This window comes from Monopterus albus, unplaced genomic scaffold (genome assembly GCF_001952655.1).
Source record: "Monopterus albus unplaced genomic scaffold, M_albus_1.0 scaffold47.1, whole genome shotgun sequence".
NCBI classification, from domain to species: Eukaryota; Metazoa; Chordata; class Actinopteri; order Synbranchiformes; family Synbranchidae; genus Monopterus; species Monopterus albus.
This window is the reverse complement of record NW_018127927.1, coordinates 1,635,488-1,654,678: the sequence shown is the minus strand read 5'-3', so window position 1 is coordinate 1,654,678 and position 19,191 is coordinate 1,635,488. Positions and strand designations below refer to the sequence as shown.

General features: G+C 38.8%; 1 protein-coding gene across 3 annotated transcripts in view; it reads right to left on the bottom strand.

Moving 5' to 3' along the window:
• gabrb4 (gamma-aminobutyric acid type A receptor subunit beta4) overlaps positions 1-19,191 on the bottom strand; it is a 66,313-nt gene that overhangs the window by 23,610 nt on the left and 23,512 nt on the right. For 2 of the 3 annotated variants that reach the window (XM_020600501.1, XM_020600502.1), the window contains exon 3: positions 5,091-5,158. In XM_020600501.1, coding sequence (XP_020456157.1) covers positions 5,091-5,158 — 68 coding nt within the window. Of the gene's footprint in view, positions 1-5,090; positions 5,159-11,391; positions 11,620-19,191 lie in introns of those variants that run through there. The other variant, XM_020600503.1, reaches the window with a different exon arrangement.

Sequence of the window (19,191 nt, the reverse complement as noted above, 5' to 3'; positions counted from 1 at the left end):
AGATTGGAGTGACCCCTTCAGAAATAGTTGACAAGCTTATTCAGACTGATAGTAACACATGAACATACTGTAGATGCTATCACAGTCAGCAAATAAATAAATAAATGAAAAGCTGACTATTGACATCAATCCAAAAATCACAACGAAGCGTCAATACCATACATTATGTAGACAACAAGAACAAGATAGTGCAGACTAGAAGACATGGAAATATAAAAATGTTATATATACTCCTCTATTCAATACTTTACCACAGCATAAAATAAAAAGGGTAAAACAAGCAAATGGCAACTTTGATGGGACAGTGTCAGCAATAAATAAATGCATCTACTATTGTTTGGCTTTTTTACACAATCAAAAACTAAACTACTCAGCATTTGTAGAAAAGTACATAGACAGCAAACCGTATAAATACAGTTGTAGTGGTGCTGTGTAAAACTCTACTGTAACTGGAAAAAACCATAAGTGAAGAGTGAAGTGATATAATGTCTGCCAAGTAGTGCAAAATACAAAAGGGTCTGGAGATTTGATAGTTCAAATTTATAAAAACAATGCAATGTCTCCAATGTCTTATCAAAAGATTTATTTAATGAATGAAGGATTGCATGTACCAGCGATGTGGAATTAGGAAAGTTGTGAGTGCACACCTATGCAAGTGAACATATTCCACTGCAGTTATGAAGGTTGTTTATGCCTCTAGAATCTGCACTATCAGAATGTTTTATTTGTTTTTATTATTTATAATGTCTTGCCATTGTGCACCCAGCAGTATCCTGCACCCTGAGCTTTTACCATCACAGTCCAGCAGTAACTCTGAGCTTGTGTTTAACCCTCATGCTATCCTTTAAAATCCATCCAAAAGTGTCCCTCTGGACAAAAAATGTACCCTTTGGAAAAACAGCTCTAAAAATGCCATCAATTCATATTTTTTCTACTTTAAACTAGCCAATCTCTTAAAACTACTTCTGTCTGAAATATACATATCAAATATTAATTATATTTTGGGAAGTTATTTAACCCTTTAAAGGCCAGTATGTTGTCATAACCCCTCTTTTTTCAATGGAAAAAAACAAAACAATGAAATAATTTTCAAAAAATGCATTTCAACCAGTATTTTATTATTATTATTATTATTAGGCCCTGGGATGGGTCAGTGATTGGTAGTAACATTGATATTGATGCATTTTTGGGTTTTTTTGTAGTGGCAGATTTTTAAAAATCCACCCAAGTATCACCCTCCAGACATTTTTTGTCCCATTGAAAACCATTACAAATGCTATTTTTGATGCCATATTTATCCTACAATAAAGCAATGCACCGCACTCTGTTCCTAATGAATTTTGAAGTACTTGGTCCCAACTTCTGATAGTCATCCACCAGATGGTGACATGATTCCATTTTCGAAGCCTGCAGCCAAAACGAAACCAAAATGCACTTTTTCCAGTTTTTTGCAAGGGTGACTTGCTAATAATGAAAGGATTTGATAAAATGCATATCAGTTTTGATGTTGTATTGATTCGGTGTGCGCCTCTGTGTGTTTGTGAGAATTCTCGTGCGTGTTCACGCGCACGCGAAGCTGTTCTAATGGTGTAAAATGAATGAAATAGGTTTGTGTGTGTCCAAATTCACAACTCCTTTCTCTTACAAGGCCACACTCTTTGTTATATGAACTATTTTGTGAGAACTGAGTGACAACATGGCCACTGGTGCAGGATCGGCTCTGCTCGGCCACTGTCTGCAGCGCTTTCCGCATGCACACTGTATGGGTTGAAACATGAGCCGAGTGGGTGCTCCTACGCGTAAAAATTATATATAAAGTGTGTCTCATTATTGATGTAATATGGAGGGAGTCTATGCATGGCTGTGCATTTCTGAATTGACATGTCTGTTCACGGGATGCTATTTGTTGACTTCGGTTCGGCATTTAATACTGTAATCCCAGACAAACTGGCACTGAAACTGTACAATCTGGGAATGCCTGCAATGATGTGTCAACGGATTAAGGACTTCCTCACTAACAGGCCTCAAGTGGTGAGAATCGGAAGCTGCACATCATCCACACTGGTCCTGAACACAGGCACACCACAGGGCTGTGTGCTCAGCCCAGTTCTCTTCACTCTGTTTACCCATGACTGTGATGCCATTCACCCCACAAACACAGTGGTGAAGTTCACAGCCGACACCACCGTAGTGGGCCTCATCTCAGACAATGATGAGACTCACTACAGAGAGGAGATCCAGCACCTGACAAGGTGGTGTTCAGATAACAATCTTGTCCTGAGTGGCTGTGGCTCATGAGGTAGGGCAGTCGTCTCCTGACCAGCAAGTTGGTGGTTTGACTCCCAGTCTACCCGCATGCCTAAGTGTCCCTGAGCAAGACACTGAACCCCGAATTGCTCCCGGTGGCTTGACTAGTGCCGGTGCATGGCAGCCTGTCGTCATCGGTGTGTGAATGTTGTGTGTGAATGGGTGAATGGTGTATGATCTTCTGTAAAGCGCTTTGGCCAGTGCAACACACTGTGAGAAAGCGCTATATAAAAATACAGTCCATTTACCATTTAAAGGCTTTTCTTCCTCAGGAAGGTGAAACATCCTGGTCTCTCCTCTCAGTATCTCACAAACTTCTACAGAGCGACAGTAGAGAGCATCCTCTGTCTCAGTGTGACAGTGTGGTATGGGAGCTGCACTTCACAGGACAGAAAGGACTTGACCCGGGTGGTGAGCTCAGGGCATTGTAGGGGGTCCTCTTCTGGATCTGGACTAACTATACACTGACCGGATCCAGAGGAGGGCGGGACGAATTGCTGCGTACACCTCTCCCACCCAGGCAACAGTTTGTTTGTGCCTCTTCCCTCCAGGAAAAGGTACAGGAATATAAAGACTAAAACAAACAGACTGAGACACAGCTTCTTCCCCAGAGCTGTGAAATCAATCATCCCTCCTAACCTCTAGTCACACACACAACCTCCCCCCTATAGACAGACACAGAACACTGGACCCCACATGTCCTCCTAAAGACTGAGATTTGCACTGAGCTGCACCTTATAATGTTACTAGACTCTTGCTGCTAACATGCTGCTGACCTGATTAGGTCCCATACATCCCTTTTTATTTGTTCATATTTTTATATTGACTTATACAATTGTGCGTTATGTAAATAATATGTCTGTCTTTTAAGCCGAGAGCCGCTGGAAAAAAATTTGTTGTGCTATGCATAATTGCAATAAAGATTCTTGATCCTTTCCTGAGGGTAGGGTCCCTGCTAGTGAACAATATTTATCCTATTACTGCCACCATGTCCAGAGATTTAAATAATTTATAAAGTTACTGCTGTTGATGTTGTGGAAAAAAAATCTTCTTTTATGTGCTAAAATAAGCAACCTTTAGTGAGTGTGAAATAAAAATATTTAGGACAGATCTGTCTTTTGTGTTATTCATTTTTGCAGTCTACAACAGCATTCAGAGTGGTCTGCTACAGAAGTCAAAATAAAAGAACTCAGTACTATATATACATGGGTCTCACATGTAAGTTTCAGGGAGGATTAGATGAAAAGAACCTGTTCTGATTACACACATACACATACACCCACTCTGAAAGAAGTCTTTGTCCTGAGATGGTACTCAGAATCAGGAAGTGCATACTTTTTCATGGACAGATTGTGCTATCATTTTGCTGAGCAGACAGTTCAGATATTTTGTGTGGACAGAGTTCATCACAGGCATATATGAGCAAAACAAAATTTTCCATTGCAGTTGTACTACCTGTGTGTAAAATTACACACAACTCAACTCTCAAAGAAACTGTAGCTGAAGCACACATATCATTTTTGCCGCTTCTGTGTTTTAACGACACAGAAGTGGCTGGATGTTGGGTTAGGGTTAGGGTTAGGGCTGGAAGTTTTTGTAAGCTGTTAATTCTCACATATAGTAGAATGGTGGTGCTGACAGTTCTACAGAACTCCAGATGTGGATGACATTGTTGGTAAACTTTGTCAGTGTTAAGGTGGATTTTGATGCATATATCATTCTGCGATAGATGAAGAAAGTGTAGCAAACAAAAAGAGGTGACACTTGATATAGCTGAAAGGTGTTTTTGAGTTTGGAGGAGCTGAGTGTAAGTATATCCACACTTCACATGTGGATAAGACATTTTATCCCTTATGTCCTGATTTTTTATTATTATTTAATGAATAAACACAAATCATTCAGCCATTCTACTGACAAACAAATCAATCCACCCTCTCACCATGTTTGTCGTTAAAAATTAGCAATTGCAAATGTGGTCTAGGGCAAAGGCACTCTAACCATCTTTTGATACATGACTGTCAACTGAAACTGCAGCAAACACTGACATATAATTTTTTTTTGAAGATGGAAGACATATTAACCAAATCACAAGTATTTATAACAAATTGTACTGTGGCTTTGAACAGACTGATAATTATTTGATCACTCCACAAGCAAAAGCTGAAAAATACAAAAAAAAAAAAAGAGTGAATGAAAAAGCAAAATAGTGAACAATGTGGGAAGAGTGAGCTGCATTGTGGGTGTCTACACCATGCTGAGTGTAATAAGAGAGTGCTAAGAGAAAATGATGTCATCACTGAGACTTCAGCCATATTGCCTTCCTCACTGCTCAGCCTGCCCTTCTGACGGCTCAAAGGTAAGTGCCACAGCAACAGAATACTGTCTGTGCTTACAGAGTAGTGAGAGGATTATACTGCAACTGAAATATCAGTATTTCCAGACAAAGAACAAAAATCTAATACATGTTTCTATTTATTGTGAAAACCACATTTTCATTCACAAAAAATTTACAAAATCTTGCCCAGCAAAACATAGATCAAACCAGTGCGACAAACACAACTGGCAGCATTTACTATAGGAAGCCAGTGAAGAATCACGTATAAATGTGTCAAATTCTTTCTTACAGCAGCTGTGGTACAGTGTGTTTACAGTATGTTAGTCTTGTGCCTGCAGCAAGGCCTGTGGCCTCCCCAGGACAACAGTAGACTTGACAGTGTGAACATGAAGTGGACACTACCACCTCCCCTCAAAAATACATAAGACAAAAGAGGACTTTAACTCACCATGTTTACTTCAGAGATAGAGTCGATGCTTGCTATGTTGATGCTCATTTCTACGATGACTGGAGGACCTGAGGGAACAAAGACAAAAAAAAAAAACAGTGTCAGAAAAGCTACAAAAACGATTACATGCAGCTACTGCACTTCAAAGGTGTTTTTGTGTGCATCAAACAAAGTGAAGTGATGGAGTATTGATCATATAAAATTAACTGGATTTCTTTGTTATCAAATTGTTTATAATTGAACTTAGATTCTTAAACATATATTTTAAACAATATTGCAGGTTTTAACTCAAACTTCCACGAGATTCATCAACTTCAGTTATGTATACTGGTAAACACAAAAGCTATAATGTCTTATTCTCTTTTGCATATAAGATTAACTACCCTTTCGTTAAAATACAGTGTACCCAGCAATTTGGATTTGACTCATTTGTCAGCAATGCAGATTAAAAGCCAACATCAAACAGAAGACTTACATTATGCACTATCTGATACATGTTCAACAACAATGAAAACATTTTTTAGGCAAACTACTCAAATGCATAGGTAGTGCATAACATTTTGGTGACAAACCAAATTTTGTCTTTTTCTTATACCGTAGAGTACAAGTGTACATAAAACTGAAAGTACAGACCAGTTACTCTGACAAACACTGAGAAAATACACTCACTGATGTAATTTCTACCCTAGTAGATTACATGATTACAGTACATGCTGCAGACATGTAAACGGCTATGCACATCAACTCTCTTATATGTACACTAAGCACTCAGGTTTACTTAGGTTTATGTACCACAGTCACTGAAATGAACAGTTGGTGACTTCAGACATAGTGGGAGACAGGATGATAATAAGCAGAGGCACAGATATAATCCTGCATATCACTGTCTCAATTTTAGGAATTAAAGAATTGCACAGAAGAAAAATGCCTACTTAACAACTGTGTGCTTATATGGCACATAAAATTACTACTTACCATGTACTATGTAAGGTACCCAGATTAGAATTTATCCAAACAAAAAATTGCTCGTCTACAATGGCAACACTGAAAAAGCTGGATACGCAACTGCAGAGCTGGAGTTTGTTTAAACTACTGTACCTACAGTATGACTTGTTTTTGTTTTCTTCTGCCTCTTCTGTACTTGATACTCTTGATACCACCCACCACTTGAGAATCCGCTATCCTTGGCTGTGGCCTTTTGGGAGTGAACAGATTTACTGACAATGAGTTTGATTTTAAGCTGTGATGCCAGACAGGGGATCTCTCCCAGCTGACCCATATGCCTGTATGATGCCCTTACACAACCAGTGAGACAGCCGCTGCTTAGTCAGGAGCAAGAGGGACACGTATGCGCACATAATGGGACAGTGCACGCACTGGACAGAGGATATGGCACTCTCTTTCCGACTCATCTCTGTGTGGAGGAAGAAAGAAACCATCCAGGGAGATGACTGGATTGAAAAGGAGATGTCATTATTTTCGGCGCTGCTGTCTTCACAGATAGAGAGACACGCTGGTGAGACCAAGAGTGTGCACAGATCCCCCACACATTTAGTCGACGACAGGGGTAAGAGGAGTGCCGTTTTCAGGTGTTTGAGAGAAGTCTGTGCTATGGGCTTGAAGAGGGGTCCCCCGAGCGCACATAAGACCAGGGGCAGATCCCACTGAGGTGTCACTGAATGAACCACAGGCTGCTGTCTGCCCACTCCCCTCAGGAAGCGTTTCACCAGTGGGTGAGTGAACACAGATCTCTCACCAAAACCCTCATGGCAGGACTTGTTGAGGCAGAAGGCTGCCCACTAATAGCTGGGGTGTGTCTGACGTTTCTTCCATTAAAAGGAGTTTTTCCTCTCTGCTGTCACCAAGTGCTTGCTCCTTTATAATAATAATAGTAGGGTCTAGACCTTACTTTGTAAAGTGTCCTGAGACACCTCTGTTGTGATTTGGGGCTATACAATTAAAGTGAATTGAATTGTAGCAAAGATTACAGCTGAATAAGCCTTAAACATTGGCTTAACATGATTTTGTTTGCATGCTTGAGCAGGCTCTGATGCCCACCAGCAGGGCACACTACCAGGACCAACCTTGGACCACAAGGACTGTTGAGTCTGAAATGGCTGCGCAGTTCCAGTGAATAAAAACTCACAACCCTTTCCACCACAAATATTAATGCAAATATTAATAAAACCTGTGTACTATGCCACCATATAATATTACTAAACCCTTGGAAATCCCTGTACTGTAGCAGCTGTGTGATGGGCAGTTTATGCATATGTGAATGGGTGAATGCAGTCCAAGTTAGTTGGGTTCTCCAGCTAATTTCTGGTTTCCCAGAAATTACTTATCATAACAGGGTCCTTATTTGTAAGCTGTGCTCCACTGCAGACTGTGTATTATGCTGTACTAACCTTATTATCTTAAGGTATTACAGTAGGGTCACAGAATACTCCCCCAAGGCCTGAAGGCACATAGTTGTAACTGTACTCAGCTTTGACATCTCTGATTTAAGAGAAGCATGACAGTGCTGTAAAATTCTGGGGTGTTTTTGTTTGAGTTCAACACTACCGAATGCACCTTTATCAGGAACACTGATAAAGGAAAGAAACTTAGAAGTACTGTATGACTCAGATCTATAAGTATAGTAGTGTTTATATCTACCCTGGTTTATCTATTGTAAATTGCTCAAACATAACTGCTTTCTATGGGGCCCTTCCTGGACATAAAGTATTTGTTAATTATAATGTTTCTCTTCAAAAAGTGGTCCTAAAATATTTATCACTGGACTAAAAAGGACCATCTATCCTCTCTCTTATACTTTGTAATCCTATTTACTTAGGGGTGGCTGTGGCTGTGGCTCATGAGGTAGGGCAGTCGTCTCCTGACTAGCGAGTTGGTGGTTTGACTCCCGGTCTCCCTGCATGCCTAAGTGTCCCTGAGCAAGACGGTGGCTTGACTAGCACCGTTGTGTGGCAGCCTGTCATCATCGATGTGTGAATGGGTGAATGGTGTATCATCTCCTGTAAAGCGTTTTGGCCAGTGCAACACACTGGGGGAAAAATGCGCTATATAAATACAGTCCATTTACCATATTTCTCTCCTTACTCCTCCTACTACACTAAATGCCCTGAAGCTTTGTCATATTCCCTGACCCTTCTCATTCTAAAAAAAAAAACAGAGGGCAGCATCTTCCATCACACTTAATAAAGGCAACCAGTAACAGTTTTCCCCAGCAATCCATCCATCCATTATCTATACTGCTTATTCCTGAATAGGGTCACAGGGGGGCTGGAACCTATCCCAGCTGACACTGGGCAAGAGGCAGGGTACACCTTGGCTAGATCATCAGTCTATCACAGGGTTGACATTAGGCAAACAACCACACACACTCACACTCAATTTATACTCTCCAATCCACCTAAGCTGCATGTCTGTGGACTGTGGGAGGAAGCCGGAGTACCAAGAGAGAACCCACACAGGCACAGGGCGAACATGCAAACTCCATACAAAAAGGCACCATGTCGGCCCGGATCAGACCCGGAGCCTTCTTGATGTGAGGTGACAACGCTAACTGCACCACCCCAAAGATCTCATATTATATTCATTTGCTAGATGAAAACAGAAACCACCCAACTGCTTCCACTGCACACTTTGACCCTGCTTTAGTGAAAGAGAGGCACTCTCAAAATAAAACCACTACCTGCACTTGCACTTCACAAACTGCAAAAGAAACAATAGTCCTCTTAGAAAAAAAACCTTCACATCTTATATAAGCACTGTTCTGTTAATTTTCAACCAACATTGCCCAGAAAAAGCTCTATTTTATCACCACTAAATACTTCAGAATTTGAGAAAGAGATCAGAGTGTCTCGAAGCAAACCATATTGTCTGTGTACAAATATATCTGTGTGAAAACAAATCTTCGCTACTTCAGCAAGAAGCCACTGGATGATGCCAGCCAGCATCAGATACTGTAGGTACAGTTTCCAACAGATGTTTGATGATGGGCTGGACATAGACGTGGTAAATTAAAACTGAATCCAGATGCACTGATCTTTAATTGTTTACCATTTTTGCCACTTTGCTGTAGGAGGCTTTTTGCAAAACTGGGCACTGAGACAGATTAACAAATATTTTACTAAATTAAAGACACCCTGAGGGGTCTTGATCACTACTGGCAGAGTAATGATAGCATGCTCTACTAGCATCCTCATAAAAATGAACATGCTGGCCATTCACACATTCACAGACTGCAAAGGGCAGTAACGGTTTGTAGTGTTGCTGTAAAATCACAAGTGCACTAATAATAGACGAAAAGAATGAAACTAATGTTGTCTATAAAAGACTTTGCAAATGTTTTTTGAGGTAATATTCCACACATTTGCCTTTATGTGATAAAAAAATCTGACTGACCAACTGACACTGACTGCACTCCATAAATACATAAATTCAATAGCTAATACTAACTACAGTAAATAACAGCTTTAAGATATGAAACAGACACATTTAGCAGTGATTTAGTTTTGTCCACATTTTGGAGAACAGGCTTATTCACTTTTGCTGAGAGTTAGAGCAAAATATTGATACCACGTTCATATCTGTCTGAAAAATATTAGCCTATCCAGTTAGCTTAGCATAAAGACTGGAAACAAGGGTAACCAGGTACAGTGGTATGGCTCTGTGCAAAAGTAACAAAGTCAAGTTACCAGTACCGTTAATGGTCTAAAACTGACACGTTTTAGATCTTTTTTGTTTAACTTGTGCAAATTGTTGCTGAAAGGTAAAATCTACAAACTGCAGTCTTACAGGTGCTTACAATACATGCCGGGGCTATTTTGTGGCTATAAGCAGTAACGGAAATCTTTTCTTCACTGGGAGGTTGCCAGGAAACCAGCAGAGACTTCAAGTGTTCAGCACTGTCAACAATTATTTCTCAACAAAAGATGATACCTTGCATTTCAGGATTAAACTACTGTATTGCTGACAGCAAGTAAAAGAAAGAGACATGGGGTGGCTGTGGCTCAGGAGGTAGAGCGGGTCGTTTTTTTAACCGGAAGATTAGCGGTTCGATTCCCAGCTTGTCCAATCAACGTGTTGAAGTGTCCTTGAGCAAGACACTGAACCACCAGTTGCTCCCGGTGATGTCACCAGCTTGGGAGTGCAAATGGGTGAATGGCCAAATAATGTGAAAGTGCTTTGAGTGTGCTGTAAAAACATAGAAAGGCGCTATACAAGTATAAGACCATTTACATGAATAAAAAGAGTAATCACATAGTTAACCACTGTCACTCACAAGACTGCTGTTCATTCACAAATGCCTAAAAAAATAAAGTAAAAGACAACATATGTGTATGAGAAAATCTTTTTAAGCTTCAACCATCATCTAAACCTTCTCAGGGTATATTAAGATGTTCCAATCCTTTTGCAAAATAGCAGAGTTTATTATAGCACTGGGGCTTCTGGAGGTGGGCATCAAGGCAGGATGTACAATTTATCCTTTGGCTTTCACTATGCCCACTGAGGTGATGATTATTAAATCACACTGTGAGAAATAACAGTGAGAAACACAATCAGGTCATTTGAAATATGCTCAATTCCCAAAGAGTTGAGCAGCCAAGAAAGTTCCGTTCACGTTCTGAGCATGAAGTCAGTATGAACAACCCTACCATCGTCCTCACATTGTTGTTTCCTTGCTAATAGGATTGTTAATTGCTGGTTATGAAATGGATGAGAAACTATGATCTAGCTATCTTACACAACATAATACTGTATGGCTGCGTCCGAAACCGCCTACTACCATACTGTATAGTAGGCGAAAAGCAGTAGGCGAGGCGAGTAGTATGTCCGGATTCATAGTATTCCAAAAACAGTAGGCGAAAAGTACCCGGATGACCTACTGCTTCCGGTTGGATTTTGCAGTGTGCATACGATGGACACTTCACTATCCCATGATGCCCCGGGAGAGGAGTTATTCAACGAAGAAGACGACGTGTCTTGGCACAGCAATGTTCAAGCGGCAGTATGCTGTAGGGCTGACAGTCTGTAAATGTGTACATAGTTTTATTAACAACATTATTTGCTTATTTAAACGTGTGTATTCTATACTGTTTGTTTTAAATGTAATGAATACTGTTTTATATGTAATAAAAAATTGCATTATTATATTTCTGTTGGTTTTGTTCTTTATTTTAATAATGATAATCTCACAAGTAAATAAGTTATTTTCTTGGGCTAAAGTCAGTTGTTGTGGTCATGTCTTTTGTTTGAGGTAAAATGTACTTGCTAAATACTAATAGATACTTACATTATGCAGTAAATTATTCATAAGCTGCCTATGAAGCCTTGCTCTCCGAGCAGCTGCCCTTTGCCTCCTTTGTACTGTTACTTGCTGAAACAACTTTAAAACGCCAATAGAAAACGCCATTGCTAACTTTACGGGCTCTTTAAATTTTCGCGCTGCTATGAAAACGTATGTCACGTGATGTATCAACATGGCGGATGTAGTACGTCCGAATCTCATTCATACTACCAGGCTTCATACTATACAGTAACTACTGTTTTAACGGTCAGTAAGTAGGTACTTCATCTCTTTCAGTACGTACTGTCACAGTATGCGGTTTCGAACGCAGCCTATGTCACTAAGAATAGCTTTGACATTTGATAAGCTTTAAAGGGTGGCTAATATTTCAACAAAAGTCATTTGCTTGCTGGTTTTCCACGTCCTCTTTTTGGAGCTGTTTACTTATCCTGCTGGTTAAATTAAGCTCATAATTATTAGTTTGGCTAAACTGAGCTAAGTTGATATCTTTACTACATCTGATATCATATGTACTGTCCAATGTAAAGCATACATTATTATGTATGATGTTATAATACTTATGACTTTGACAGTATCTTGTAGCAAATGACTGGTGTAGCAGAACAAAATTACCAGTTAAGCATCTCAAAACCAGACATGATTAAATAAAATGACATGCACTGTTAAAAAAGTAGTACTGCCTGAAATGGATCAGTGAAACCCTTTATGTACTGTAAGCAAAAAGCCGCTTTTCTATTTGATATATTTTAAAGATGAAAGCAGTTTTGGGGTCCTTACCGGATTAAATACTAAAATCTTAGCCCTTGATTTTTTTTATTTATTTACTGATCACTTAAAGAAATTGTGAGTTTGAGGCCCTCTTGTGGTTGGAAAACAACATTTGTTCCATGTTTTCTACTTTCTGTACTGTCTCTTTTTCAAGTTTCATGGTCTCTCCTCTTTCAGATATTATGTAAAGATGAAGAGAAATCTTTAAATGACAACAGCGCTAGTTGGGTTAGTGTGATGGCAGCATCAAAACTACTGCAGATCATTCTGGTATATCATGGGCTTAATTCATCTTATCTTTAATGGGAAATGCTGTAACTCTGATGTTATATGATTGCTGAATAGTGCTGCCTTCCTGAAGATCCCCATTGTGTTTATGATTAGTGGTTTATGCTCACAACACCTCAGTTGGGTTTGTGTATTGATGAGTGGTCTGGGTTGCGGCTGGAAACTTTGTAATGATGATAGTTTCTGTGTCCAGTAGTTTCACTAGGTGGTTCTAAAACCACGCAGCCAGTCATGTGTTCACCATGTTTTCACTCCTTGTTGACAGTTGCATGTTTTATTTAGCCTAACTGCCCACTCCTTTGCCTATTATCTATGTATGCTGTCCTCCCAGCTCTATCAATGTGTTGCCATGTTTAGTTTCCAGTCTAACAGTCTTATCTAGCCTTAGGGTAAGCAAGCTGAAGTGATGTAGTGGGTGGTGAGGCTGCCCTATTTAATGTTTTCCTTGCTAATATAGGATTAGTGCTGGGGAGTGGTCTTAAGTTAAAAAGACACATCCAGAGATCAGCTGAGGGGTAGCACTGAACTGTCCCTGTGGGAGTGCACTCCAGACATGATCCACTAACTGGTAATTTTGTTTTCTAATTTGGGCTCACGGTGCTAGACCTTGGATATTCAATACCTCCAATCCCCATGGTGGTTGGTGAAATCTGATATCTGACATCTGACAAATGTTTAAGAAATGTTGGATTCTAAACAGAGTGATTTAATACCCCAGTCCCTCTATAGTCAGTGCCGGCTATATTCAGACTGTAAAGAATGCTGTACTACGGTATATACAGTAATTAGCAGCTGGGTACCTGCTAAATTAGCACAATCACTGATTGCCTCTTATGAATTGTCATAAGCAGCCAAAGCTCCTTCTGTACAGTACATAGTTGTTTGTCAAAGGTTATATTAAAAGATTAAGTATTATGAGCTGCCTGACATTAATATGATTGCCAACATTATCTTTACATTCCTTTACTCATACACCAAGTATCATTAAACTGTGAGTATGGCATGACATTCTCCAGAAGTGGCAGGGCAGGACAGGATACACCAGGTCTGTGCTTACTCCAGCATTTATTAATCTTCTCTTGCCTTGTGATATGTGATAGAAGATATGCCATTTGGATAACTGAAGGCTTTATCAGAGAGTGGGGTAGCTGAGTGCCATGGGCTGTGCAAAAAAGAGAAACAAAAGAGCAATGGTGGCTATAAATCCATCACTAATATTAAATATACTGTACAACATAGACAGACAGCATGTGTGCATGTGATCAAGGCTGAGACTGAGCCCGAAGGATGCAAAGAGTCACACCTCCCTGCTGAGATTCACTGCCTGTGTTCTGTATGTGTCAAACCTTAAAAACATATTACTCAGTACCTCAAAAAGATAAAGGTATTTTCTTGGGCTATGAACATTAAAAATGTCTGATTTTGACAACTGTGGTTATTTTAACGTACCATTTAAAGTCATGAGGAAAAGTAAAAAGGCATGCAAAAGTAGTCATAAACAATCTATCTTAACACTTGACATAGATACTATTTTTGCTAATAAATGAATTGATCACGCTTATATCTAAATATGACCACAAGAGGGCAACATAATAATATCCCCTCACCATCTCCACTGCTAACAAATTGCACACTTTAAATAAATGAAGCAGCATACAATAAATTACCTGCAAACAGCATGGAATCAAAAAAAAAGTTAATTTTTTTTTTTTTTTTTTTTTTTTTTTGCATATTTGAGTTGATTCTGTGTTTGTGCAAAAAAAAAAAAAAGTTTTCCGATGTCTTCTTGTACCCCTCGCAGCATGAGCATGTCAAATCTAATTAAAGAGCCTATTTCAGGAAGCTGGACCATCATAGATATGGTTTTGTATGATATACATAGGAATTGCTTTTCACCGGTAAAATCGTTTATGATGTTTAATTTTCATGTAATCAAGTGAATATTCACTGTACACATCTTTCAAGGTCTCAACAGCGCAGGCATATTATTCCACAGAACCTGCCAGTTGTAAAGCCTTCTGAAAACACCACTCTACCGCTTATATAAAAATTCTGATGATCAACGCATTGCCTAGCAACAGAGGATTCCATAGCAACTGTTCAGCATCTTCCCTACAGTGTTGCAAGAGAAGCATGAATTCCCCTCAGGATCAATAAAGTATCTATCTATCTATCCAGTCTGTGTTTGCTGTTCACTTTAATGGCTACTGCTCTCACAATACCTTTGTCTCAAAAAATGTACAAATACGTAAAATGACAGATACTACAGTGTTGCTAACTGATCAGCATGTGAGGAAAATTGCGTAACATGACATGATGTCTACTCTAAAAATATAATGGCTTGTATAACACTGTTTTTTTATTGATTATAATAAATCCTTAAAACAAAGGCCTTGTGCAACTTAGGGGTCATCTCTATTATTACACTCATAACACATTACGGTCCATTGTCAATCTCTTGTGTTCATGAGTTATTTACAGAAGGTGTGTGAACACTTCTTGAGCAGGCTATATAGTACCTTATCAAATGGCTGGTACAGGACATAACAGGCATTCACTGTAGTTACACACTTGTAAACTAAACTGAAATGTATGAGATCAGCAATCACATATAACATCTGACTAAAGCATGTCATGTTTGTTAACTAGGTGATGATATTGAATTAATAGAACACACACTGGGAGTATACTGAGAGGGAGAACGCACTACAGTTTTAATACATTACTCTACAAGGTTGTGATTCTCTTTATGAATGAACTTATTTAGGTCACTACAGGGACATACTGTAGTTGACTATGTTAGCTGAATTTATTAACTGTGCACCCTCAAGACTGTAAATATGGGGCAACAGTGGTGCGGTGGGTAGAGCAGTTGTCTCCCAACCAGAAGGCTGAAGGTTTGAATCTCGGTGCCGGCACATGTTGAAGTTGTCCTTGGGCAAGACACTGAACCCCCTTGTTGCCCCCGATGGTTAGAGCCATCGGTTGAGTTGGCGCCACAGACGGCTGCCATTGGTTCTGTACTGGAAACAAATTCCTTGTGTGTAACATACTTGGCCAATAAAGGTGATTATCCTTATATCCCAACAAGCTCTTGAATGCTTGTTTTCAGTACACAATGCGGAAATTATCAAAGACAAAACCTCTTTCCACCACATTTTTACAATCAAATAAATATTCTTCCGTTTTCTCTACATGTTCCTCTTCAGGCTTGCAGAGAGCTGGAACATATGTACTTTATGTCCCAGCTTGGAACTAGTCTCTCTCAGAGATAACACACATGTAGACTGACAAGCATGTTCACACCTTGAGGCAATTTAGAGTTTCCGCTTGACCTAACCTACATGCCTTTGGACTGTGAGAGGAAACTGGAGCCCAGATATGGACAAACGGACAGATTTGATGCTCAGACCTACTTATTGTGAGGCAGCAGTGCTAACCGCCGAGCCCCCATTCCACCTGAAAAAAAACGATCTATCTATCTATCTATCTATCTATCTATCTATCTATCTATCTATCTATCTATTTCAAAATAAGACGTTTCCTTCCTGCATGGGCAATAAAGGAGGTAAACATTAGTACAGTATGCTATTACTGCTCCACTGTCATTATTAATTAAATTATTTTTTCACATAACTAATGTTGCTCATTTCAAATTAGATTAATAAAGCATTTAAAACATAAAATTGATACAGGGCTAAAGCTATACAGTGTATTGCTTCAGGTCTAAAACAATATTTTCAGTGAGGTTGAAGTTTACCATTTATTGTTGAAAGCGAAGGTTCTATGTGCAGACCCTGTTATGACATGTTGTGATTTTAACATGGTTATTAGACAACTCAAACATGTCAAATTAGCCTTGTCTCGTGTGCTGAATGTAGCACAGCGTTATGCTGAATTAATAATAGGAAGAATTTATCTGACTGATGAGGAGATATAAACATGGTGATGACCAGGCTGAGATGGAAGGTACACAAGGGGAGAGGTGTTAATTATAAATTGTTTGACAGTGGCAGAGTCAAATTCAATGAGAGGAAATATATTCTTGTTTTTACACAATCTAAGACGTAAACATAACAACTGCCAATTAATTTAAAGCTGTAAAAATGTTATTGTTGGAAATGGTATGATATTTCAGCATTTAATGTTTCCAGTGTAAAACCCATTGGTTTAACACTGCAATTCATTTTGCAGCTGCGCTAAATGTTTTTCTTGAGGCATAATTAATTGTGCCATACATCTCCATAATTTAATCTTTACATTTTACGTATCAATTTATTATTTTTTAAACATTATATGAATAATGAATTCACCATGGTATTATTTTCAGAAAACACCTGAAAGTCTGCTTCAGGTTTTCTCCTCTCTTTCATATTTGTCTTTTGGCCAATAGGATATGATTATTGCCACCCACTATTTCAATACCTTCAACAATTATTGCTCATACTGTATATACTTGCCTGTAACATTCATTTCTAACTAGACTACTACTAAATTTACATTATTGTAAATTTACATTATTTACATAGTTACAAGAGGTATATTTTCTTACTATTTTATAAAGTTTGTGATGGTCTTCATTATCATGTATTGTTTTTGAATATATTCACATCCCTCTTAAAATGTAATGTCTGCCACAATGGAGTTTTTCCTGATATGTACTTTAGGTGATATGGCATCACTGCAGCGTTCACCAATGTCAGAAAATAATAATCTCATTGAAAGATTTCTAACAGTAATACTACAGAGCTGCTTTGAATATACAGAACACTGGTAAAGCAACTATAGACAAAAAAAACAGCATATTAAGATTTGTGATAGCTAGGGAATAAAGGAAATCATTAAAGCCACAAGCAATGAAAAAAGAACAGGCAAAGAAAAGCAAAAAGAGAAAACGATGAGGTAAAACAGGAGAGCAGAGGCAGTACATCACCACAAGTCACAGAGACAGAGGAAAAAGAAAAGACAGCCTTATCGTCCTATTCTGTCACAAACCTTGGACCTGATATATAAAGCCTACTTAGATTCTACACTAAAAAGCTGCATAAGGACAATGCTTCCTACTTAGACACACAGATTTTGTCAGTGAATTATGAAACACTGCACGTATTACCAGAGGACATTCCAGCTCATAAATCACAGTCCCAAAGAAGAACATTATTAAAGTACTCCAAAAGGATGAAGAGTGAATTAGATGGTTTAGTTTAATTTACTTCTGGCTTTGCAGATTTTAGTTTAATTGCGTATTCAAAATAAAATGCTGTTTAAATGTATAAAGTTAAAAGAACTGTTATGTTTGTGAACCTAAATAACCAGCACATTTTTTAAAATACCGGACTGCTGAAGTCAATCAGAATGTATGTCACTCTTACACAAGTTTGGATTAAACTGTAAGTTTTACCACAGTTCCTTCCTGAAGTTGTTCACAGGCTTTGGTTGAGGATGATGTTCTTTATCTTATTGACGACAGCAAAATGGATTTGAACAGAGACAAAGTTATTGAACAAAACATTAAAATAGCTCAAAATGGTGCTTCATAATGTCACAGGATGTGCAGAGCTGGATTTGACAGGCATGCACTGCACAAAATGAGGTGAGTCGTGTTCTGTTTAAAACTAAAACAAAAAGAAGTAAAGACTTGTGAAGGTAAAAAAAAAAAGCAGCAGGCCCAAGTGCAGTACTTGTGGACAATGTGTACCCACTGCAGGATTTTATCCTTTGGCCATTGGAAAACTATTGGCTAAAGAAGTTTATAATTAATTTAGTAGTCCTTTATGCTCCAACTTATAATTTATTCATTTATAGGCCTAATTCATTCAGAAAGTCTCAGATTGGCAGTGGTAATCAATACCATTATTTCTGATCTTGAAGAAAACATGTTTGAAAAACTGAAGAAGTAGGAAAGGTGAAAATGTTTATAGATCCTCCTCAACAGTAATGACTAATATGTCCCAAGAGAGTAGGCTTCATTTATTATTATTATTTGTAAATTTTGCACTAACTTTGGTGTATATGCGAATAACTAGGAGGTCAGGTTGTTGGCTACCATTTTGTTTAAGCTGTTATGACAATTACAACAAACAATAAATGTTTTAAGAAGACAAGCATAGATTCTTAAATGTGAAATAGTGGGGTGCCATGGCATGCTTTCCCTTGCTTTCTGAATTATCTACAATGATAGAACAGTAAATTTTCATCTTAGACATGTGCTAAAGCTCAAAAGATGAGCTGTACGTATGTTCTAGTACTTCTATTCAGAAGCAACTTGGTTTATACAAGTCTTGCAAACTCTGGTTGGTTGTCATGATTCGGTTCCGCTGTTTCCGGTCAGGCTTTTATTTTCACATCACTTCCTGTTTTGTTTCACCTCAGTTTTGGCCCTTTTATTTAATCATCATTAGTTCACCTGTTCCTTATTGTTTGCACCTGTTTTTCGTTTCCTTTTAGGCAGCGTCCTCCCACAGGACGCTGCCAGATTGTTCTAGACCCCAGCTCTGACTTTCCAGCATTCTTATCTCGCCTGATTCTCCGTGTCTGACCTCCGATACCTGTTTGTTGACTACCGTTTTTTGCCTGTGCCCTTCTAGCTCTGATTGTCTACAGTTTACCGACCTCTGTGCTTTCCCTTGACTACCCTATCTGGATCTCCTGGCTATTCCTGTCTACCGGCGCCGACCCTGGATTGTTTGATTGACCTGATTTTGCTTCTCGGACTTTGTATTATTTTTT